Below are 25,432 nucleotides of genomic sequence, written 5' to 3'. Positions count from 1 at the left end.
GGAAACCTGAAAAGACAAATGACCATACAAAACATTGAAATAGTAATCAAAGGTCAATTATGTGTTTGAAATACATATTGGGATCAAGGAATTTTTACTAGTAAATTTTACCAAAATGTTAGGGGATACATAATTTCTATCTGTTGTTTAAAGTGGACAGAAGAAAAGATGGAAGTTCATTTTAAGAAAGGATCACAATCTTGAGTCCATTTGGTAAGGACAAGACAAGAATACTTAAAATTCAGTATCATTATGAAAAAGGAAACAAAAATCCTGTAGTAAAGTATGATTTAAAAGGTCAGCAATGTCACATGATCAAAAAAAGATTATATTAAGAATGGTAGGATGCTTCAACATTAGAACGTCCAGCAATATCATTAATTATATTAATAAGATCAAAGGAGAAAATATACGGTCATGTGAAAAGATGCTCAAGATGCATTTAATAAATTTCAAGTATTACTTGACTTTAAAACATATACATATACTCTTTTTTCCCCCAAAGATTTATTTATTTATGCATACAAGAGCTGGGGCACAGGCCAGAGATGTGGGGGTAGAGGTGTGTGAGAGGCTCCACCAGAGACAGAGTGGGGAACAGAACAGGCAGATGGACAGAAATACACTGCTGAGGGGAGCAGCGGGCAAGTCAGGAGAGGTCTGCCTCGCCAGGTGGGCTTCTCCCTGGCCGGGCAGGCATTGAACTCATGCTGCAGAGGCTGCGGATTGCTTTATAGTGCAGTGCTTAACCCCTTATGCTACCAGGGAGGCCCACATACACTCTTAATAAACCGAATACAGAAGGGAATTTCTCTGGGACGCATATATGACCAGAAAATCCAAGGAAATCAACTGTCACTATTTTGAATCAATTTGAGAGTTTGATTAAACACACAAGACAAACCCTAAAAACAACACTTTGTCCACATATCAGCAGAAATCAATTACAAAACATAACAGAAAAAAGGTTTCATGACACATGCTAGAAATAGTAAATTATAACATATTACTTATGTTTTACATCACTAACAAAAAGTGAATAGGACCTTTACGAGGCAATCCCTAAATCTTTCAGGCCCTTATTTAAACCTCAACTTCTTAACTCTATGTGTACCCTTCCTATCATTTATTTCAAAACCCCATATTGTCTGAGTCTCTGTTTTTTGTCATCTTTCCTGAAATTGTGATTTTCTTTTTCAAGATTTATTTGTTCATGCATATAAGAACCAGGGTACAGGCCAGATGTGCAGAAGGGTGAGAGGATTCACCAGACACAGAGCAGGGAACAGAACAGGCAGACTGATGAAATACACTGCTGAGGGGAGCAGCAGGCGAGACAGGAGAGGTCTGCTGCGCCATGTGGGTATCTCTGCGGCCGGCCAGGGATCGAACTAGCGCTACAGAGGCTGTGCTCAGCTTCACAGCACCCCGCTCAACCACCTGTGCCACCAGGGAGGCCCAAATTGTGATTTTTCTTGAAGGACAAGATCTTTTTTCGTCCTGTTCTTCAATCTATCCCCCACCCAACGCCTTTCACAGCGCTGGGCACAGGATGGGCCCTTCACATAAAACACAGAAGGCCCCGAAACACTCCCACTCCTACTCTCTCCCTACTGGGACGCACATTACGCAATAGTACAGACATAGCTCCCCAACTCACGTGACAATACCAGGGCCAATGACTGACCCCAGCCAATCAGAATGCTTCGCCCTTGTGACTCCCACGTCTCCCTCCTCCTTGGCGCGCTTCATACGTCACAGACGCACGCGACCAGCTCATCCAGTCTCAGGCTGCTTTTCTCCCCGCTGGGCCAGGACAACAGCGTGCTGCGCCCTGATTGGTTGAGAGTTGGGGGTCTTGCGCGCGCAAGCGCACGCCTGGGTTACTAAGGGCGGGAGCCCGGCGAGGGCGCCGGCGGCTTGTGCTGGCTCTGGTCCTCGTCGAAGCGTGGCCGCGCTCACCATGCCGAACCGTAGGGCCAGCCGTAATGCCTACTATTTCTTTGTGCAGGAGAAGATTCCCGAACTCCGGCGGCGGGGCCTGCCGGTGGCCCGCGTGGCTGATGCCATCCCCTACTGCTCTTCCGACTGGGCGGTAAGCCCGGAGCGGGCAGAGAGGGCCGGCCGGGCAGTTGGGCAAGCGGGGGGGTGAGCCGGGAGGAAGAGAGGCCTGGAAAGGGCCGGTGACTGCTTGGCCCCTGCTGGAAGGAGAGGGCGCCCCCAGATACGGGCCGGGGCAAACCGACGCTGAACCGCCTCCCTGGCCTGTTCAGGTGGCGACCCACAGCTTTCGGGGATTTCGGTTCTCACTGCTGCTTTTCTTGTTTCTCCCATCTCCCCCAAGCTCCTGAGCGAGGAAGAAAAGGAGAAATACGCAGAAATGGCTCGAGAGTGGAGGGCCGCCCAGGGGAAGGAGTCTGGGCCTTTAGAGAAGCAGGTAAAGGCCGCCGCATCTGTCTGGCAAGCTAGGTGTGGTCAGTAAATGGTAGATGGGGGAAGGGGTGAAGGTCATGGGTAGATTAGTGTGGGTGGATTGGGTTAGTGCAAAGAAGAATTTTTCTTCCCTCCCACTCACTCCCTGTCAAAATGCCTGTTAAAAAGCCATCAGGCTCCATAGTTTAAGTACACATTGGTATCATTTGGGGGTGAAAGGCCAGGGAAAACCCTGGTAGATCGAACACTTAGAGCCAATATCTCACGATCAACAATATCTCACGTTGGTATTTAGGGTTGGTGCTAGATGACTTCCAAGTGTCCATTCAACTCTTTAATAGGATCTTTTTGAAAAGATATTTAAAAATTGTGTAGACCATTCTGTTTTTTAACGAGAGACATCTGAAACCAAGTTGATTTTTTAAATCTTGATATATAGAATCAAGGACACATGTTGGTAAAGGTATGCCTTAGAACAGTAGCAGTTGAATAAAGATCATTTAGGTAATTTTCATGTGCAGTAGAATATAAAAGTACTGAATAAAAAGTTTTTGTTTTGTGTTTTTTAAGAAGAAAATGCAGAAAAATTGTGGGTTTCTCCCCTCCCCCCCTTTCTGTGTTCTATCCATTCTTACATGGTACAATTCCATTCTCAAACTGTGAACATTGGGTTGAAATTCAAGAGAGCTTTGCTTGCTTTAGGTTTAAGAGGTTTTTATTTTGTGGATGTATATTTGAGTCAAAGTTCTAATCAATTGGATTTGTACTTAGTTTTTATTTTATGCCATTGATTTTTTTTCTTCTGAAATTTCTTAGGAGACATTCCCCACAAAATGTGATGTGTACCTGGTGACACTTGTGTCAGCACGTTCAGGTTTAAGTTGAAAACAAAGAATGTTAATTTGGTGAATGGTGTTATTTTCGCCATTTGAACTGGCACATTGTATGCCCCAATAGCCTTATTTTATTAAAAAAAAAAAAAAACTTTTGTTAATAACAAAATACCCACACCATCCTTTATATCCGCTCACCCCTTACCCTCTTCACCTCTGGTAACCTCATATCTATTTTCAGTGTTCACTAGTTTATTCTGTTTTTTCCATTCATCCAGTTAGTTTTCTTATTTTGCATGTATTGCGGAAAGCATCCAATACTTATTCATTTTTCTAATTTTGTTGTGCGTAAACCCATCGAGTTCCTTCCACTTTGCTGTGCATATGGCAAAATTTCATTTTAGCTTATCGTTGAATAGTATTCCATTATGTATATATACCACACCTTTATCTAGTCATCTGTCAGTGGGCAAATAGGTTTCTTCCTTGGCTTAACTGTTGTCAATAATGTTGCAGTAAACTTTATGGTGTATCTAACTCTTTGAGTTGATGATTTCATGTTTTTCAGCTGTATACCTAGAAGTGGGATTACTGGATGATGATAGTTCTCTTTTTCGTTTTTTTGAAGCTCCATAGCTTTCCAAAATGGCTGCACCAATTTACATTCTCACCAACAGTATATAAAGAGTCCTCTTACTCCACATACTCAACACTTATTAGCAGTCTTTCCCCCCACCCCAAAGATTTATTAATTTATACAAGCACTGGGTACAGTCAGAAGCGCAGGAGGGTGAGAGAATTCGCCAGAGCGAGAAACAGAACAGTCAGAGTGATGAAATACACTGCTGAGGGGAGCAGCAGGTGGCAGGAGAGGTTTGCGCGCCATGTAGGACCCTCGCCCCCTTGCCGGCAGCCAGGGATCGAACCAGCGCTGCAGAGGCTGTGGGCAGTTTCGCAACCCAGCACTCAACCGCTGTGCCACTGGGGAGGCCCTATTAGCAGTCTTTTTGATGTAAACCATTCTCAGAGGTGTGAGATGACATCTCATTGTGGTTTTGACTTGCCTTTCCTAATAAGTATTGATGAACATTTCTCATGTCTCTTGGCCACTTGTATATCCTCTTTGGAAAATTTTCTATTTAGATCTTCTATCTATTTTTAAAAATTGTTTTGTTGTTGCTGTTAAATTGGATGGGTTCTTTATCTACTTGGATCTTAACCCCTTGTTAGATATGTGTGATTAGCAAGTATCATCTCCCATTCAGAAGGCTATTTTAGCCTGTTGATAGTTTCTTCCACTGTGCAAAAGCTTTTAAATTTGATGTAGTCACAATTGTTTATTTTTGTTTTCATTTCCCTTGCCTTTAGAGTTGAGTTCCTAAAGACCTCTCTATAATTGATGTAATGGAACATACCACCTATATTTTCATCTGTGTATTTTGTGCTTTTAAGTCTTATACCCAAGTCTTCAATTCATTTTGAGTTTATTTTGGTGTATGGAGTTGAAGAATGATCGATTTTCATTCTTTTATATGTAACTCCAGTTTTTCCCATCATCATTTGCTGAAGAAATTTTTCTTTCTCCATTGTATAGTTGTGACTACTTTGTCATAAATTTGGTGTTGATATATGTGTGGATTTATTTCTGGACTCTTGATGCTCTTCCATGATCTGTATGTGTTTTTATTTCAATACCATACTGATTAAATTTTTTTGTATTAAAATACAGTTTAAAATCAGGTAACATGCCTCCTTTTTTCTTTTTTTTCTTGAAGTTGCTCTTAGAGGGTCACATTTGTGATTTGGAGTTTTTTATGGCTTCATATAAATGTTTAGTATTTTTTATTCTATTTCCTAGAAAAATATGGTAATTTTGATAGAGGTTGCATTGATTCCTTTTGGTTGGATGGTCATTTTGACTGTATCATTTCACCCCACTCATGACAATGGGATATCATTACATTTTTTTGTGTGTCTTGTTCTGTATCTTTTAGCGGTGTCTCAGAGTTTTCATTGTATAGATAGTTCACCCACTTTGTTAAATTTATTTGTAGGTTCTTTTTTAATGCAAATGTAAATGGGATATTAATTTCTTCTCACTCGTTATTTGCACTTAGGTTTGCAGCAGGTTTGTGTATTTTGTAGCCTGCCATTTTACTAGCTTATTGTTTCTGATAGTTTCTTTGGTGAACTTTTTAGAATTTTCTATGTATATATGTATAGTCATATCTACAAATGGTTGAGACTTTCTCTTCTTTTGCAGTTTGGATTTATTTTTGTTGTGTAAATGCTCTGGCAGATTAGATTACCAGTGGTTGGCAGATGACTTTCAGCAATACTTGAATTGGTTGCTTACCACTCATATTCATATATTTTGCTATTATCTGCCATTGCGTGTTGGGGTCATTGATAAATATGTATTTATTTACTCATTGGGTTCATTGGCCTAGAGATGGTACTGAAAATATATGGTTTGTTTTGCAGTTACTTTGCTAAGTTTAAGTATATGGTATAAAGTGCCCAGCAAGAGTTTAAGTATGCCATTCTTTTCCTCTTTAGAAACCTGCTTCCTCACCACTGAGAAGGCCAGCCATGCTTGTACCAAAGCAGAGTGTTTCACCCCCAGATATGTCAAGTTTGTCTCTAAAAGGTGATCAAGGTAAAGTAATCCTAAAATGTTTTGCTTAGATGAATTTGTGTGGTCAAATGCTATGATATATTGATCAGTAAATATGTAATCTGTTCCTTTTGATCCTGATTTTGAAAATAATTGACCACAAGTGTTCAAATACAGTGCTAAAGTTTAAAAGCTCAAGTAAGTTGCATTTGTTTGTATAACACAGTGGTGTCTTTTTTTTGGGGGGGGGGGCAAAAAAATCTTGTCTCTTGGTTTCTACCTCTTCATATGTTATTAAATCCACTTTTTGGGGCCTCCCTGGTGGTGCATGGGGTTAAGCACTGCACTATGAAGCAATCCACAGCCTCTGGAACACAAGTTCAATTCCTGGCTGGCCAGGGAGAAACCCACATGGTGAGGCAGACCTCTCCTGACTCGCCTGCTGCTCCTCTCAGCAGTATATTTCAGTCAGTCTGCCTGTTCTGTTCCCACTCTGTCTTTGGTGGATCCTCTCACCCCCCACATCTCTGGCCTGTACCCCAGCTCTTGCATGCATAAATAAATCTTTTTAAAAAAATCTACTTTTTGCATTTAAGCGTTTATTTCTATGTACTTAAGGACATTTATGTTATAAAGGTGAAGATGAATTATTGAACTAGAAAAGAGCATAGCTAATAAAAGTCCTTGCTATTCCTTCTCCCTGTTTTTATTGTGTTATAATTTTGTTGATGATTAATAAACTTTTAACAGTTCGGATAAATAACACCTCCCACTCTCACAAAACTCTTCCTTTGGAGAATTTATAGCTGGCCTTGTGTGTATTGTAAAAAGTAAAGAGCTAAAGAAATTGCTCATAGTTTATATCACAGAGTATTCCTGCACTGATTCTACATTTCTTTTCCCCCCTAAATCCTTATATTTGTTGAATGTGGGTTACAGCTTAAGTCATCCTGGAAGTCCAGGCTTATGTATAGCTAAATTATGCAGAGCTGGCTGTAAGTTTGAATGATTTTGTTGCTTCATGCAAAGAGTGGTTACTACTTTCATCTATAAGTATAATTTTAAAAAATTTGATTTGTTTATCTGATACAACTGATTAGTTTTCTCTTTTTCCAGCTCTTTTCCATTTAGGAAATATAGGAACAAAAGGAAAATGGTTCTAAAATGTTTGCTTTTTTTGTAGGAGGGTAAAGTTTGAGATGCTCATCTGTTCACTTTGTCTCTCTCTCTCTTTTTTTTTTTTTTTTAAGCTTTCCTTGGAAGCATTTTTTATTTTCTGAATATTTTTAGCCATGGTGAGCTACCTCCTCATTGTGAACAGCGCTTCCTCCCTTGTGAAATAGGCTGTGTTAAATATTCTCTTCAGGAAGGCATTATGGCAGATTTCCACAGTTTTATAAATCCTGGTAAGTACCAAGACAAAAGTAGATACTACATCTTAAAAATGTTTTTTTTTATGTTGGCTTCACTTGATGATAGTATTTGTTTTCTTATAAAAGGTAAAAGTTGAAAAACTTTTATGAATTAAGTGTGCACGCAGGGTTTTTGCTTAGGCTTTTAACTATAAGAAGCATTAGAGTTTGGTGGCTAGAGTGTCTGAAAAATGTGTCGTTTGCAATTTGCTTTTCTGCAGCCTTACATCTTGGGATTTTCTAAAAGCTTTTCATACCTTTACTCTTCTCTTTCTATACCTTCTATTCTACTTCAGCAGTCAACTGGTTTTTAACTAGCTGTTGCTTTGTAACCTTGAGCAAAGACCTCAGCTTTTCTGAACCTATTAGCTCATCTGTAAAGAGTCATCTATTATAGGGAATGTATGAGACAGTATGGAAATAGCGTAGTTCTTAATAGATTCTGAGAATTTATTAGTACCTTTTCTTCCTACTACTTTACCCCATTAAAAGCAATTAATTATGAAGACTTAAGATTGGATTCAGTTCCCAAGAGGGTAGATAGTATTTAAGGGAACACTGTACCCTTAATGATAAGTAGGAGAAATGCACAGTGAAAAGAGTAAAGGAGAAAAGGTTAGAGAAGGAAGAACTTCACTTTTAGCTTTGTCATTGCTTTAAAATTCATTAGGACAGCCTAGTGTTTTTATTTTACTTATTTTCAGATGGCAGAAAAACTAATCTTACTCACATTTTGTGAGTTGCTGCTTTGGACAAGTCAGATAGCTACTTTTTTCATAGGGTTGTAAAGCCCTAAAAAGAGAATTTGAAAACTTTTTCCCCTCTGAGAAATACACATACACATACATGATATGTATGTATGCATGTATGTGTGTGTGTATATATATATACACACACACACACGTCTGTGTGCATGTGCACACACACACACCTATCTTGCTTTATTAAGGGCCTCATGAATCTTTGAGGCCTAATCACAAACACCTAGATAAGCCTACTTAGCCCCAGTTTTCTTTATCTAGTATTTCTTTCTCTGTAAGGAATAACTTGCTTTTTAAAGTGGCTGAAACAAGGGCCTCCCCTGGTGGTGCAGCAGTTGAGCGCTGGGCTGCGAAGCTGCCCGCAGCCTCTGTAGCGCTGTTTTGATCCCCGGCCACCAGGAGGGTCCCACATGGCGTGACAGACCTCTCCCTCTCCTGCCACCCGCTGCTCCCCTCAGCAGTGTATTTCATCACTCTGCCTGCTCTGCTCCCCGCTCTGGCTCTGGTGAATTCTCTCATCCTCCCCCTCTTCTGACTATACCCAGTACTTGTATAAATAAATAAATATTAAAAAAAAAAAGTGGCCGAAACAATATACCAAAATTCTTTGTTAGTTGTAAGATCTTTGGTTTAAAAAAACAACAACAAAAACCCTCCTGCTATGAGGATCTAATCTTTTATATCTTCATTTAGCAATAACCATTACCTACCTGTGTGATGACTTATTCATTTGTAGACTATAACTAGCATAACCAGAGAGCATCCAGATTTCTTCTTTTCCCAACAAAATGGTTTCTTTTTGTATTACAGGTGAAATTCCACGAGGATTTCGGTTTCATTGTCAGGCTGCAAGTAAGTATAAAGTGAAGTAGATTATAGGCATTAAGTATGTGCAGACCTGGTTAAGACTTATGCTTTAAACAGACACATAAGATTGAAGGAAAAATAACCTTAAGTCAATGTCGGAAAATCTTCGTAGAAGTGGTAGATGATATATGTGATTCTTAAAAGTGTTTAAGTTTTGTAGACTTTTACTATACTACCCCTTTTCCTTTTCAAGAATTGAGGTTTGATTTTTTGCACATGCCCTGTTATCTTGAGATCAGCTGCTTTTTAACTAGCTGTTGCTTTGTAACCATGAGCAAAGTACTCTGCTTTTCTGAATCTATTAGCTCATCTGTGCTGGCCAGGTGCTTGGCTAACTCTTAAAGAGATATCAGAATATCTAGATTTAGGGTTATTTACTGCAATGTCCATTCAAAATTAAGAAAAAAGTTGATGCTTCAAAAATATAGAATGATAGTGGTAAACAAAATAACTGAATTAATTCTCTTTAGATGAGGAAAACATTTTGCCAAAGGACATAACTATCTACACCTAAGCTCTTGAACTAAACTCTTATAGAAACTAGGTTTTAGCCAGTTCCTATTTGAGTAGAATGACAATCATAATAGGTTTGTTTTTAAATTTATATTCAAAAGTGTCATTGTTTGATTAAAAGTTTTTCTTAAAAAATGTGGACAACTAGCCTGTAGAATTGTTTGAAACTAAAAATATTTTTCAAGGCTGCATAACAAGAAGCTTTTTTAAAAAATACATTTATAGTGCTATTCTTTATAAATGAGAATAGTTTAGACTAATTTTTGGTTATGTACTTTGAGTTATTTTCCAATCTTGGCGTCAAGACTGTAGGCTGTGAAATAAGGAGTTTGAGGGAGAATTTTTTTAGTAGGTGTCCTTTAAATGAAAAAATGTACAGAAGAAAAAAAAAATCTTGTAGCTTTGAAATGTAAATGTAGCTAATTTCCTCAAGTGTTATATCATCAAAAGTTATTCCACTAAATAGATGGTAGTAAAAAACAGAAATTTATGAATTAATTTCACCTTTTCACTTAAGCTCTGTTTATGGTTTGTTCATCTCATTTACTTGTGAGAATATCACTGGTTTATTATTTCTTTTGGTTATGATTAAAAAAATCAATTTTTTTTTTTTATAGAGGCATGTTTTATTTTATTTTATTTATTTATTTGTTTGTTTGTTTATACATGCACTGGGTACAGTCAGAAGCGCGGGAGGGTGAGAGAATTCACCAGAGCTAGAGCAGGGAGCAGAGCAGGCAGAAGGACCGAAGTACACTGCTGAGGGGAGCAGCGGGCTGCAGGAGAGGTCTGCGCACCATGTTGGATCCTCCTCTGGTGGCCGGGGAGCAGCCGGGGATCGAACTGGCGCCGCAGAGGCCGCAGGCAGCTTCGCAACCCAGCGCTCAACCGCTGCGCCACCGGGGAGGCCCAAAAAAATCAATTTTTGAAGACTAAATTTTACAGCCTTTTCAAATTAATCTGATTAAAAGTAAATGCTTCTTAAAAACAAACCTATTGAAGACTTGAGAAATGTGTTCTTAATACTTATCAAACCAATTAAAATGGAGCACACTGGTTTTCATTCAAGAAACTTAAGATCTCTGGCACTCAAAATTTAAGCATGTCTTAAATTGCCAATTTGATAGTCTTGGGAAATGTGTCAATTAAATAAGAAAAATGATTGTATCAGAGTGACAGTTATATTGACATAATAACTGAAAATGCCTGTGCAAGTGTAATCAAGTTGATGCCTCGGAAAAGCTCGTGTTTCATGTAATAACAGACTGAAGCAAATTCATATGTAGATGTGATCAGTTTGAGTAGTAGCTAAGGAACATGCGTGTAGATACCTCAGGTACTCCTGTGCACCTCTCCATTTCTGAAGTATGTGTAAATAAAATCAGTTGAAGCACGGACATTATGACTTAGCATGTTAAAATAAGGAATTTCAAAGTTGGACGAGATTTCTGTATGAAGCCCATTAATCCCTCCCAGGTACCTTCTTATATAGGAGTGATTCAGGGTATATGTGATTGTGGGTTTTGGGCCTTTTCATTCCCCTTTACTTCAACCAGAGAAGCTGTGGTTCCATCCATTATACTGGTTAATGATTTTTCTTGAGAGAATTTCAACTTTTCCTTTCTTTTCTGAGAAGCTTTACTATGAACAGATACATGCTTATTTAAAGTTTAACTTTGCTAATTTAAGCTTTTATACGTGTTTATATTTCTGTACCTGTATTTTTCTTCAACTTGACAATATCCTTATTTATCTGTATTATTTCTTACTGGTTTATGTGCTTATTTTATTGATCATTTTAATTGTGTGCAGATATATATTTTCAGTTTGTGTTTCTTATTTTCCACTCTTATTGTGGTGTCTTTTAAGGAAAAAATTTTATTTTTAATTTAGTAAGTCTGTCAGTCTTGTTCCCTCATGGCTAAGGGGTTTTTATGTCTTATTTAAGAATTCTTCTATACTGGAAGGCTGTGAAGATAATTTTTTCTTAAAATTATGAAGTTTTTTGCTTTTCATATCCAAATTCTTCTTCCACCCAGAACTGACTTGTATATGGTGTGAGGTAGACTAACTCAGTTTCTTTTTATACCCTGCATGTAGATAACAGTTGTCTCAGCATCATTTATTTAATAATCATTTCTCCTCCACTATGTTGATCCACCTATATCATCACATTTCTGCTTATACATGGATCTTTTTGATGTTTTTCTCTTCTGGTCTGCTAAATTTTTGGTGTCCTTATATTGTTAAACACAATATTTTGATAATATTTAATTAGACAAGTCCCTTAACTTTCTTTTGCAGTCCTCTACCTGTTTTCAGCCTTTTGACTCTTTCATACACAATTTAGAATCAGTTCATCATGCTTCACAAAAAGCCTTTAGATCGAATGGAATCATCTGTAAATCTTCAAATCAATCTGGAGAAAACCAACAGCTTTATGCTATTGAGTGTGTCTGTGAACATGGGCTACTTTTTTATTTATATCTGTAATGTCTTGTGAAGTTTCATAAATTTCTCCATAATGAGCTCAGTATATTTTTAAATTTATAGCTTATCCTTTCTGTTGCTGTTATAAGTGATATCTCTTCTTGTATTTTCTAATTGTGTCATTTGTGTGTTTAGGTTTATCCTACCATTGCTAAACTGAGTTTTTAGTAAGTTGAGTTAAATTTATTTATTTTATGTATACAAGAACTGGGGTAGAGGCCAGAGTGTGGCGGGGGTGATAGAATTCACCAGAGACAGAGTGGGGAACAGAATAGGCATATCGACTGAAATACACTGCTGAGGGGAGCAGTGGGCGAGACAGGAGAGGTCTGCTGCGCCACGTGGGTAGCTCCCTGGCCAGGGATCGAAGTCATGCTGCAGTGGCTGTGGATAGCTTCATGGGTTGTGTCTTAACCCCTTGTGCCATCAGGGAGGCCCCAAGTTGAGTTTAATTTAAATTGAACTTCGGACTTTAAGAGTCAGTCTATTTCTAGTTGACCTTTACTAAAATGAAGAGGGGAGGATAGACAAATTACTACCAAAGAATAATTAGAAAATTTACAATTGGCTTCATGGCATAAACAATGGAATCTAGAAGAGAACTGAATTTTTTAATTACCAGTTTTTTATATAGACAAGTAATACTGGAGTGGTATTTTTAAGTCTTAGTATCTGTGGGTATATTGAAAAACTGCTTATTTTGTCAGCCTTCAAATCTCTTCCAGAATTGGTAACTGCCCAAATTACTAACAAACCTAAATGCCAGATTGAACCCATCTACTATTTCTTCCTTAGAAGATTTTGGGCCCATAACTCCTCACTGCATTTTTATCTGTCTAGTGCTTCCAAGCAAATGTTTTCTTTGTTCAATTTTTCTGAGTCTGTCATTAAAAGTTGAACCCTTCGTGTATACTTCTTTAATAGTTTCCAACTTTATGCTAAATTTGTCATTGGAGCTTCTAAAATACGATTACTTAAAATCTGTCTCAGCAGTCTGTATCTAGAATACCTTTGGATCTCTGTCAGCTTTATTTTGATTCACAGTCTTATATCTTTGTATACCTGATTATTATTATTATTATTAGGGGGAAAAATGACTTTAGTATAATTTGAGGCTTGTAATGATGTTCCCTTTCTGCAGAGAGAATTTATGTTCGATTTTGTAGACACTGGGGCCCCTAAAAACTGTGAAAACCACACATCTCAGCCATTAAAATTCCTCTTCTGAATTGGTAAATGACTCCAGGGGCCTCCAAAGCTAGGCTCATTTTTTTTTTTTTAAGATTTATTTATTTTTATACAAGAACCAGGGTACAGGGCAGATGCGCGGGAGGGTGAGAGTATTCACCAGAGACAGAGTGGGGAACAGAACAGGCACACTGACTGAAATACACTGCTGAGGGGAGCAGCGGACGAGACAGGAGAGGTCTGCTTTGCAATGTGGGATTCTCGCTGGCCAGCCAGTATCGAACTTGTGCTGCAGAGGCTGCGGACAGCTTCAGTGTGGCGCTCAACCACCTGCGCCATCAGGGAGGCCCTGGATTTCTATATTTGGTAGCATCTTCATATAATAATTCCTTGCTGCTGTGGTCTTGATATCCCCAAGTATTTAAAATTTTTGTGGGAGAGTTGGTCTGAATTACTTGGTCCATATTTTATTGGAAGTGGAAATCTTTATCATATATTTTAAAAAGCGGTCATTACTATTAATCTCTCCAGACTTACTGATAAAAACTGGTTATGAAAGGTAGCATGGAAATTGTGAAAGCATTGTACGCTCATTCACTTAACAAATCTGAATGGCCAATCTGTTGGCCAACTATTAACTTACTACTAACGTCTGATTTCCCAGTTGTCTTCTCTGATGTGTATATACCACCTACTTTGTAGGGGTTACCATGAGATTATGGGATAAAATATACATAAAGTAACTAACCATAATTAGACTTGGTGTAAGCTTAAATCTGAGTTACCCACTACCCACTTCTGTACCCTTCCTTCCATACCTGCTTCATGATATTTGTCTTAGATGTTGAGCTCCTACCTCCTTTCATTTCCTTCAGGTGATTCTAGTCACAAGATTCCTATTTCAAACTTTGAATCTGGCCATGACCAGGCAACTGTGCTAAAAAAGCTTTATCGATTTATTCACCCAAACCCGGGGAACTGGCCACCTATCTACTGCAAGGTAATTTCAATGAAGAATTTCTTTTGAGATATCCACTTAGATATCAAAAAATCCTCAAAAGGAACCCAAAGATTAGTTGTGCGTTAAAACATATTCATTACAAATTGTTCTCAGTGTCTCATTAGGTGTGATGCATTTTCTTTTATATTTCTCTGTGATTGGACTGCAAAAGCTTCTTTAGTAGTTTTCATGCTTTTTGAGTTCCTCCATTTGAAATATCTTTAATTTTTTTTTATCCTGAAAAATGGATAATCTAATCTGTAAATCTATCCAAGTAAGATTACCTTTTATTCAACTCTATAGCAATTCCTTTATCATCTTTGTACTTGTTACAGAGATTATATTTTTTATTTTATCTAAATTCTTCTAGACTAGGAGTCAAAGAATTGGGTTTTAACCTTAATACTTTAGTGTAACCATAAACAGACTACGTAATCTTTTTCTTATTTCATTTAAATCTTTCTTTTAATAAAGTATTTTAACATTGCTATATAAACATAATGGGTTATTAATAGTAATATTATTTTCCTATCATGTTGCTTTTTTTTTTTTTAAAGAGTTCTCATTTAATTGTCACAAACTCTTCAGTCTCTCCCTTTCCACCACCCCCATCTGTCCTATCCCTCAGTGTAAAGGAACAGCATTAATTAAAAGTAGGAGAAAATACAAGTACATTTTTTTTTTTCTCTTTCTCCAGTCTGATGATAGAGCCAGAGTCAATTGGTGTTTGAAGCATATGGCGAAAGCATCTGGTAAGCAAATTTCTGGGACATTGTCCCAGGTGCATTATGATACCAGTATTTGTTTCATTTTATATATGTTCTATGTACCTAAATTCATTAGTTGTATTTCTTTTTCTATTTTACTAATGGAAGGCATCAGGCAAGATCTAGAACTTCTCACTGTAGAGGATCTTGTAGTGGGGATCTACCAGCAAAAATTTCTCAAGGAGCCCTCGAAGACCTGGGTTAGGAGCCTCTTAGATGTGGCCATGTGGGATTATTCTAGCAACACAAGGTATGAATAGTGATTTTGTGCAGTGATTTTTGACTTTTCTGATCTAGGAAAATATAGTAGGGTGAGAGTTTAAATTTTTATGCAATTTTTTTTTCCTGTGGAACCTTGAAAACTCTTGTATTTCCTTGAATATAAGATGAGTTGATTGTAGGATACATTACTTTACCTGCTACTGAAAAATCCCAAAATTACCCAAAAATTGACACAGTGCTTTATTGCTTAGAATTTCTGTATTGGTGAATGTTTCATGTTTACTAGAGATGCTTTATATGGAATTCTTGATGTTTTATAGAATCCTTGTACTTACATGTAAGAAATATATAAGTGAAATGACAAGTATTTATTTTTTTTTCTTTTGGAATTAATTTCAGGCTTACAGAAAAATTGCAAGACTAGTACAAAGAAGTCCTATATACCATTTTTTTCATATTCCCTAATTGTTAACATTGTAATGATTTTTTTTTTTTAAAACTTCTTCACCAAGTATAATATACACTGTTTCTTTTTCTGGGCATCTTTAGAGAGTAAGTTGCTGACATAATGTCTTTGTACCCTGAATAACAGTGTTCTAAGAACAAAGACATTTGTATTGCCACAATAAAATTAGCAAAATCAAGGATATTACCATTGATAAAATCTGTTTTCCAATCTAAAGGATTTTGTTATTTCTAATAATGTCTCTTACAGAGACATTAGAGTCCCTACCCTGCATCACATGTTAAGTTTAGTCTTTTTAAAATCCTTTAATCTGGAACAATTTCTCAGTCTCACCTTGTCCTGATGTTTTTGAAGAAAGCAGGCCAGTTATTTTATGTAATGTTTGTGTTTGATTTGCCTGTATTTCCTTGTGATTGCATTGGGGTTTTTTATATTTTTGGCAGAAATGCTACAAAAGTGATAAGTCTTCTTTAGTTGTTTCACTTCTGGAGACAGATGGTATCAGATTGTCCCATTATTATATCTGCCAGATTTCTCCATTTTTAAAGTTATGTTTTGCACGTTATAATTAATGTTTTGTGGGGAGAAACTTTGAGATTATGTATAGTCTATTCTTGAAACTTAATCTACTGATCTTTGCCTGAGGTTTTTTTTTCAATTTACTGAATTTGTGAAGTAGTGATTTCTAATCCGATTGTTTCTTCTACATTTATTAGTTGGCGTTCTACTGTGAAGAAGAGCTTTTCCTTTTTGCCCATTAACAACTTCATTTATTTTCCATGAACTCATGAATTCCTATTTTATTCAATGAATTGTATTCTATTATCAACTTATTTTTATGCTGGTTGTTCCATTTATGGCCAGTGGAATTCCCTTCAAAACAATGGATTTTGTCTTTTGTTTCTTTGTGTGGCTCCTCATTTTCTGGCACAATATATTCCAGGCTTATCTTGTACTTTCTCTGCTGAAATTTAGGATTAGCCATTTCTTTAGGAAGCCCTGATTCCTTTAAGCTGAGGAGAGTATTTAAGAGATACAACCTGGGTGCTAGGTGTGCTCATTCCTACTGGAGCATTATTGACTCTAGCTCCCCTAGTGAGGAGGGCTAAGAAATTTGTGTCTGTGTACATACACATGTTCCATACATTTTTATGTAATGTGGCACACCTTTCATACACATTTTTATGTAATGTGGGTTTCTGCCTCACCTGAGTTCATACTGAACCTGCAATTCCAATTCAGCATTATAAAGTTTCTCCAGTTTTCTGCTTGTTTCTGTATTTCTCTTCCTGAGTGAAAAACCTGGTGCTCAGTGTTTTTGGTAGAATACATTGAAAGTAATTTTGGGATTAGGTAATAGCCACTTTAAACAAAGACATAACAGTTCACATTTTGTTTTCAGCTGTTTTTAGTCTGAGGGTATATAGTCAAAATACTTTGTTAGAAAGTTAGTGGTGTTGGCTCCTCCCCATCCATGTGGCTAAATTATTAAATTTAAATCATTCATTTGAAATACTAAGTCCATTTTCTTGTTTGTGTTGTTTTTACTCATTCTTGTTGATTTTATCTTTGGATTGTATAATTCATGGACATGTTTCAAAAAAGAAAAAGTATTCAGAAATACCACTTCAGTATAGCTCCATTCAGAAAGAAACTTACTGGAGTGCATTAGAATTATAAATTAACTTGCGGAGAACTGAAATCTATAATGTTCTCATCAAAGACAAGAGACATTTTTTTATTCAACTCTATTTAATATATCTTTCAAGTCTGTTGAATAATATTTGTACACTGGTTGTATATATCTGACCTTGTTGCATTTGGGGGAGGGGCAGAGCCTTGATATGTTTGTTTCTTCTTTGGAAATTGATTTGATTAGACTTTCCCTTAGGAAATTATGCATTTTACATAAGTTTTCAAATGTTTTTGTTTTTAAAATTCTGCAAAGTAATTAGTCTCTTACAATTTTTAAAATTTCTTCTGTTTCAATGATTAGCTCATAATCTTGTTTATTTGTACTTATTTTTTCCCCTAAAGTTAGTCTGCTGTGTTTAATTTTTTCCAAAACAACAGGATTTTAATTTATTAGATCTGCTCTTTACCTTTCTCTTTAACTTCTGCTTTTATTTATTTATTTTTTTTGGTTCTTTGTGGCAATTCTAGTTTTCTGGGCACCAAAAATTTAATTGATTTATTCTAGTATTTAGTAGAGTGACTTTTCTTCTAAACATTGTTTTCATTGCTTACCATTGATAGATACAGATAGTATTTCATTATTTAAAAAAAAATCTGTAGTTTGAACTCTCTTTAACGTAGGAATTGATGTAAAGCTTTTAGATGGAAAGACTTTCTGGTACTTGTTTTTGTTAGTGAATTTCATTGTTTTTGCATTGTTATAAGAGGGTTCTTTATAATATTTCTACTTTGTTCAATAGAAGTTTATTGGTGTTTTGTAGTTTTTTGCTTAATTTTCTATAGATGAAGATGCATTGTTCCTTTTTCTTGTGTGGTGACTTGGGGAGGTTTAGTTCAAGTGCTCCCTCTTCTGTCAGTGTAGCAGAATATGGTTTCTTTCAGTAGTGTCAGGGTGTGGGTTAGGTCTGTTTTCTTTTTTCCTGAGCCATATATTTTTCCTGTTGCTTTCTTTTCCCCTTTCTTTCTTTCCTCCACTCTTTCCCCTTCTTCTTACCCTTTAACGCTCAGAAACATCACTCTCAGGACTGCCTGCCAGGCACTTTCAGCCCCTTTCCTGTAGCCATTGTCTGATCTTGCTTGACTATTTAAGGATCTTCTCATTGTGGGAATGATTGTGTTTTAATATTAGTCTCTCCATTTCCCATCTCTCTTCCCCACAGTTTTTTGTTTGTTCGTTGGTTTGTGGTTTTTTTTTTTCCTGAACTCCTTTCTCCATATAAAACCATACAAAGATTTGCAGTGTGAACTTGAGAAATTACTCCATTGGAAATTAATGGCTTTTATTCCGTCCCTTATTTACAGAAAATTGAGTTTTATAGTATTCTTAGGCTAAGATTCTGTAGGAAATATGGGAAAGAGTGCTGTGATTATCCCTTGCCCTCAGGGTCTCTGATCTGAGCAATAAAGCATGTAAAGACGTAGAGTTATAGATGATCATTTCACACAACTACCTAAGAGTTTCAAAAGATAGAAGAGGGAGAAATTCTTTCAATATAAGGTTTAAAACTATGTAATACTTTATGGGAAAATGTTTTATTTGATTCTTCTGGAAAGATGGATAGAATTTCTTTGAGTAGAGGGGTGGAAAGGAGAGCTTTCCAAGAGAAGAAAATGGCCTGAATTCAGAGGAGTGAAACCATAGAGTTTAAGAAAAACCATTGAGTTGGTTTGACCAGAGCATATGGTATGTGTAGCTTCAGGATGACACTGGCTCCTAAGGCAGATAAAGGTAAGGAGTTATATAGTCTTTCATTCAGTTAAATCACTACTTTTCAGTGCAAATAATGGATTTTTTTTACACATAGTATTTAGCATGTTTGTAATTTTTAAAAGTAGATTCTTATGAAGTTCAGATAAGCTTTGTACTATGCAGTTAGTGCTGTTCTGAGTTTCAGTAGGTGGTGCACTCAGTAGAAGGTGATTCATGGATCTCCAGCATCAGCTTCTGAGGTTCCACTCAAACAGTGATGCTTCTCCTGGCTGTCTTACCTAAAATTTCACCCCTCTCCAAGATTTCATATCTCTTTTTTTCCACCCCCTCCTTAGGAACTCATTAACTTACTATGTAAAATGACTGTGTATCTTCTTTATCTGTCTTGCCACTACCGAGTAAGTTTTGTGTGGACAGAGTTTCTGTTTCATTCAATACTATATCCCTGGAACAACACCTGGGAAATAGTGTGCACTCAGTAAATGTTTATTGAATGAGCGCATTTTATCCATTGTAATAATATGCCTTTAGAACACTCACATCAAGGTGTAAAATATAACTGCTATGATTATGTGTGGAGTGCATAGCATTATGAATTTGCATCAGGGAAGGTAATAAAAAGCTTATATTCGTGTGTTAAAATTAGAAACCTTGATCTTTGAGTAATTGTGTTATTTTTTTCTAAATGTTTTCAACTAGGTAAGTTAGAAGTGTGGCAGATAAAATCTCCTAAGCAGTAGTAGTTTAGTTAGCTCAAGATATTAAAGGCCCTTTTCTTTTGTACAGATGCAAGTGGCATGAAGAAAATGATATTCTCTTCTGTGCTTTAGCTGTTTGCAAGAAAATTGCGTAAGTAGGAGAAAGGTTCTTCATAATACTGTATTCTTTATTGTATTCTTTGTCACTTTGCTTATTCTTGTTTTGACAGTTGGGTTGAATCACTATTAACCTCCATTTCCACAGTTTTCTTAAAACAAAGGACTTTTGTTAGTTTTTTACTTAATGTTACTTTTACTATTCTGTAGGTCATTGCTTGCCCGGTATAATTCTCACCTGAGCAATTTGATGACCCCTCACAAGCTCTAGTTGAAAACTTTCCTTCTGGGACTCATGTAAGAACATGGAATTCCCTGCTTTCGTTAAGGGCAGCACTTCCTTGTGAAGGTGCTCAGACAATATAGACCCTTCCTGAATTGATAGTGAAAGCACCTGCAGCATCAGATCTCTGGTGGTCAGTGGTCCCTTTACATGACTGCGATATTTGGTTATAAGGACAGATAAGTTTTTTAAAGTTGTAGTCTTATTTCTGGTGATCTCCTCTCCTTTTTTTCACTGTTTGAGAATTCTGGTGATTTTTACCCTCATTCTCATTCCTTCATAATGAACCTGAAGTTATATCTAGTAATCACAAGATTGTTTACCAGTGGTGGTCAGTACTATAATACATTTTTCTAATTCTCATTTCTTCTCCAGATCTCTGAATTTTTTCTTTTCCCCATTTTAGAATGGTATATCATAATCTTTGTTAGAAATTTTTACAATATGAATCGTTCAGAATGAATTGATAGGATTGTGATAATGAGCTTTTTCTTCCTTTTTAAAGGTACTGCATCAGTAATTCTCTGGCTACTCTCTTTGGAATCCAGCTCACAGAAGCTCATGTACCGCTCCAAGATTATGAGGCCAGTAATAGTGTGACACCCAAAATGGTTGTATTAGATGCAGGGCGCTATCAGGTAAGTAACTGACTTTGGGGGGACTACTGGTCACTTTTCATGTCCTAGTCACTGTGTCCTGGCCAGCAAGAGCTTAGGAGCAAGCCAATGTTAGAGTCTCTTTTCCCTTAAATATTATTTTTAATTCTTTATGGAATGTAAAACAGTTCTCAATCCAGGTATATCTTGCATGAAATCTTTTTCCTTCCCACTGTATTTAACAAAGTTATAAAAAAAATTTCAGTTGGCAGTCTTTATACAAAATACATCCAAAGCTTTATTCCAAAAATTAAATATCTAAATATAGATATTGCAGATACCTTAAAATACTTCAAAAAATATATAAGGTCTGATTCAGGATTTGATGAAAAGTTGTCTAATTTCCCTGCCACCTTTCAACCCTTCTTGTTGTTTAGTTACTAGTAGGCCTTTGTACAATCCTAAGAGCATAGCAGTTATGATTATGTGCTCTAGAGTTAGAAGTTTTGAATTTCATTTTAGTCTGTGCTACATACAGGTTGTGTGACTTTGTGTAAGTTACTTGAACTTTCTGTGCTGATCCCCTGTCTGTAAAACAAGAACAATGATAGCAGCCAGTAGTTGTAGAATTAAATCCACCAGTATTTGAAAGTGCCAAGAACTCTGCCTTCAAATATAATAGATTATAAATAAATGTTACTATTTAAAAATAAAACTGTGAAAAGGGAATCTTAAAATGGAATGAACTCTTGATGCAAATAATAATTAGGATGAATCTCAAAGGCATTAATTATGCTGAGTAAAAGAAGCAATTTCCAAAAGTTTTATATTGTATGATTCCATTTTTAAGACATTATTGAAAAGACAAAGCAATAGTGGTGAAGAGAATCAGTGGTTCTGGGGGTTAGGGTTGAAGGGTGTTGCTGTAGAAGGGCTTGCATGATGGATGCTTTGAGCTGATAATCTTGATTGTGGTGGTTAGTTCAAGAATCTGTTCATGTGTTAAAACTTACAGAAGTGTACAGAAAGTCCATTTTCCTCTATGAAAATTTAAAAAATAGAAAAATGCCCCAGAGTTCTGCATATATTCTATTCTAACCTTCTCTTCCTCTCTATTAACCCAATGATTCTCAACTAGAGTCTATTTTATGTCCTCCAGGGGATAGTTGGCAATATTTGAAGACACTTTAGGCTATCACAACTGGGGAGAGGGGTACTACTAGCATCCAGAGAATAGAGGTCAAGGCTCTTGCCAAACATCTTACAATGCAATGGACTCTTTCCCACGATAAAGTATTACTCCAGCCTAAAAGTTCAGTAAAGCCTCGGCTTGAGAAAGCCTACCTTAGTCACATCATCAACATCTGTATTGGGGACACCAAAATTAAACTCATTTTGCCCCTTTTCCTTATTTTTATTAGTCACTGTAGATGCTCAGGAGACCTACATTCTTCCTTGTCTCCCACATTAATCTTGTTTGACTGTTCCGGTTTCTCAGCTTTCTCAACATATGAAAAACTTTCCTGTATATCTTCTCACCTCAGTTATCAGCAAAATTTCTGATACCTGCAGCTATTTCTTGGGAAGGTCTGTTTCTTAATTCTAACTAAAACTTGGCTGTCTTTTAGGATACTGCTTCCCTGTTAGCCTTTACAGGTGAAGACATATTTTTCTTCCTCATTTATTATAGGTCGCGATTTGAGGTGGTAGTCCTTGTTTAACTTTGTAGCTTCTAGACTTCTTTCTGCCTTCTCCCTAGGCTGCACTGATAACCACTGCTTAGATTCAGTGGGGGCCCTGAATTAGTGATCTTTATTTTTAGACATTCACTGAGCCAGGAGATCAAAACAGCATTCTTGATTTCAGTTTTCTGATAGGCAATTCTTCTAACTGCCTAACCTCTCAGTTCCTTGGCTGCTCCTTCTCAAGTCATTCTGTCCCCCACCATACATCAGGTATCCACTCTCCTGACTAGATCCTAGACTCCAGAGTTTGAAGCTTCTGCTCTCTATCTCTGTCTTCCTCTAGAAGCTCAGTGCCTATAATACTTTGATCTTCACTTGGACCTACAGTTTATATGAGCCTCCAGGGGTTGGCACTCCCTTAGAGGGCCAGGCATTGCCTGACTCCAGGGACACCATGCTCAAGAGTGCAGTGCTGCAGCCTTGTATCTCTCTGTTCCTCTCACCCCCACCCTTTCCAGCTTAGACTCCTTGGTTTGTCATTTCCACTAACTCTCAATCAACTGCATTAACCCTCTTTTCCGCATCATACTTTGTTGACAAACACTAATACTGATTAAATTTGACTCTTCATCTACTTTATTCCTATATTTTTTTAATTAAATGAGGCTAGGGGCCTCCCTGGTGGCGCAAAGGGTTAAGTCTCAACACTGTGAAGCTATCTACAGCCACTGTAGCATGAATTCAATCCCTGGCCAGCCAGGGAGCTACCCACATGACGCAGCAGTCTCCAGTCTCACCCGCTGCTCCCCTCAGCAGTATATTTCAGTCAATCTGCCTGTTCTGTTCCCCACTCTGTTTCTGGTGAGTCCTCTCACTCCCTTGCACCTCTGGTCTACACCCCAGCTCTTATGTGCATAAATAAATAAAAAAAATCCATAAAAAAATAAATGAGGCTGGAAGCAAACTATATCCTGACTGGATATTAAATATTCATAACCAACAACTTCAGGGGGGCCCTTGGTGTCACCTGGCATTGTTTCTTGCTCTAGGCTGATTAATCTCTCATTTTATTAGACAGTTATTTTTCACCTTTTTTCACCTCAGATTTCATCATCTCTTCTCGCACCCATTTTCTTGTTTATGCACTTGCCTCCTACTTCTCTGAAAAAATAGAAGCAGTCAGAAGAGATTTTCTACATAGTCCACTGCTTCTACTGGTATTCCATAATATACTCTGCATTTACTCTGTTTTAGTGAATAGTCTTTGTTCTATCTTAAACCAATCATTGTATTTTATATACTAAATCCCATTTGCTTACCTACTGAGGGAATTGACTCCCATAATCTCCCCTTTCCCGAATCATCAGGTTTCTCCTGAACCATTCTTTTTTTTTTTTAAGGTTTATTTATTTATGCATGCAAGAGCTGGGGTATAGGCCAGAGGTGTGGGGGATGAGAAGATTCACCAGAGACAGAGCAGGGAACAGAACAGGCAGATTGACTGTAATACACTGCTGAGGGGAGCAGCGGGAGAGACAGGAGAGGTCTGCTGCGCCATGTGGACTTCTCCCTGGCTGGCCAGGGATCGAACTTGTGCTGCAGAGACTTCGGATTGCTTCATAGTGCAGTGCTTAACCCCTTGAGCCACCAGGGAGCCCCTCCTGAGCCATTCTTAACAGCAGATATACCATATCTCATCTTTCAAAATAAAAATCATCTCCTGACCATGTACTTCTCTTCCAAAGACTACCTTCTACTCCCTTTATAGCAATACTCTCCAAAAGTTGATATCATACATTAGAAAAGCAGGTGTTAGTGTGTTTCTTCAGAGAGTGATTGAAAGTTGAAGTAGATGCTCTAATAATTGATACGGAATAAACATTTTTTTCCCTGGTCTTTTTCTGTTACTTACAGAAGCTAAGGGTTGAGAGTCCAGGATTCTCTCATTTCAGCTCTTCTAATCAGGAACAAAGATCAAACACACCCACTGGTAAGCTGCTCATATTTTATAAGACTGCACCTCGAAGAGTTTTAGGGCTTTAAAACTTCTTAAGATCCCAGGGTATGGTACTTAAACTAATACTTTTAAGTGAACTTTAGGATATAAGATCTTATTTACTTGGTGGTTTTATTTGGCATTAGTACCTTAAATAATTTGGGTATGTGCATTTTTGTATTACCATGATATAATTTAAGGTTCAGACGTTTGTTCAGGGGCATCCCAAAGAAAATCTGGATAGTTTTGATGTGATGTCGTCTTTGGGGAAGATGGGAAAGTTCAAAAATGAGGGACATAAACTTTCAAGTGGTGCCTAAGAACTATAAGATTTCCAGGGCAATATTCTTGTTCAGCCTTTGTTTTTGCTGTTAAGAATGTTTGCCTTTACGCTTAAGTATTCTCACCTATTTATTGATAATTATGACTTAGTGAGAGGTCTCTGGTGGGATAAGAATCATTTGAAGGATCGCTTCATAATGAAGCTAAAATTTCTGTTTCTTGTATTTTCCACATTCTAGGTGACTACCCATCTGGGGTAAAAATTTCTGGCCCAAACAGCAGTGTCCGGGGAAGAGGGATTACCCGCTTACTAGAGAGCATCTCCAATTCCTCCAGCAATATCCACAGATTCCCCAGCCATGAGACCGCACTCTCACCTTACATGGCCCAGAAAGATGGCTACAAATCTTTCTCTTCCTTATCTTAATGATGGTACTTTTTTCAATTTCTGGAAAAATGACAGGCCCAACTTCCCTTCTGACTAAGGTCATATTAAACAAATCACATCAATGATAAATGTCACTACAGTAAAAACTACTGAATTTGTAAGGAAATTCTGTTTCATAGATTAAAAATAATTGTGGTTGGAGAAGATCCTGGCACTTTTGCCCCCCCCCCCCCCCCCCCCCCCCGTTGAGGGCTTGTTCTATTTCCTGACTGTAGATTGTAATGCCATTAAAATTTTGAGTCCTATAAGAACAAAACTGAAATTTTCAGAGTTATGCTTTTGGGAATGTTATATTTGGGTAATCTTTTCCCCCACCTTTAATATAGGTATTGAATGTCTGTTATAAAAGGTT

General features: G+C 37.2%; 1 protein-coding gene across 1 annotated transcript; it reads left to right on the top strand.

The window, feature by feature from the left end:
- Positions 1–1,877: 1,877 nt before the first annotated feature.
- On the top strand, positions 1,878–25,432 carry MAEL (maelstrom spermatogenic transposon silencer). The gene is made up of 12 exons (XM_037506558.2): positions 1,878–2,095; positions 2,345–2,437; positions 5,826–5,925; positions 7,134–7,289; positions 8,867–8,908; positions 13,990–14,114; positions 14,812–14,866; positions 14,990–15,131; positions 19,762–19,824; positions 20,579–20,711; positions 24,269–24,344; positions 24,872–25,432. Exons 1-12 carry the CDS (start codon positions 1,964–1,966, stop codon positions 25,057–25,059), a joined length of 1,305 nt encoding a protein of 434 aa, XP_037362455.1. The 5' UTR covers positions 1,878–1,963; the 3' UTR covers positions 25,060–25,432.

This window comes from Talpa occidentalis, unplaced genomic scaffold (genome assembly GCF_014898055.3).
Source record: "Talpa occidentalis isolate TD23 unplaced genomic scaffold, MPIMG_talOcc4v2.1 talOcc4.12, whole genome shotgun sequence".
Lineage (NCBI taxonomy): Eukaryota > Metazoa > Chordata > Mammalia > Eulipotyphla > Talpidae > Talpa > Talpa occidentalis.
This window is presented reverse-complemented; position numbering and strand designations above follow the sequence as displayed.

What these genes read in the sequence shown, in the direction of transcription:
- MAEL (XM_037506558.2), top strand. Translation starts at nt 1,964, where the DNA reads ATGCCGAACCGTAGGGCCAGCCGTAATGCCTACTATTTCTTTGTGCAG. An exon ending in GTTTCATTGTCAGGCTGCAA is followed by an intron (nt 8,909 to 13,989) that starts GTAAGTATAAAG and finishes CATTTCCTTCAG; the next exon opens with GTGATTCTAGTCACAAGATT. An exon ending in GCATATGGCGAAAGCATCTG is followed by an intron (nt 14,867 to 14,989) that starts GTAAGCAAATTT and finishes TACTAATGGAAG; the next exon opens with GCATCAGGCAAGATCTAGAA.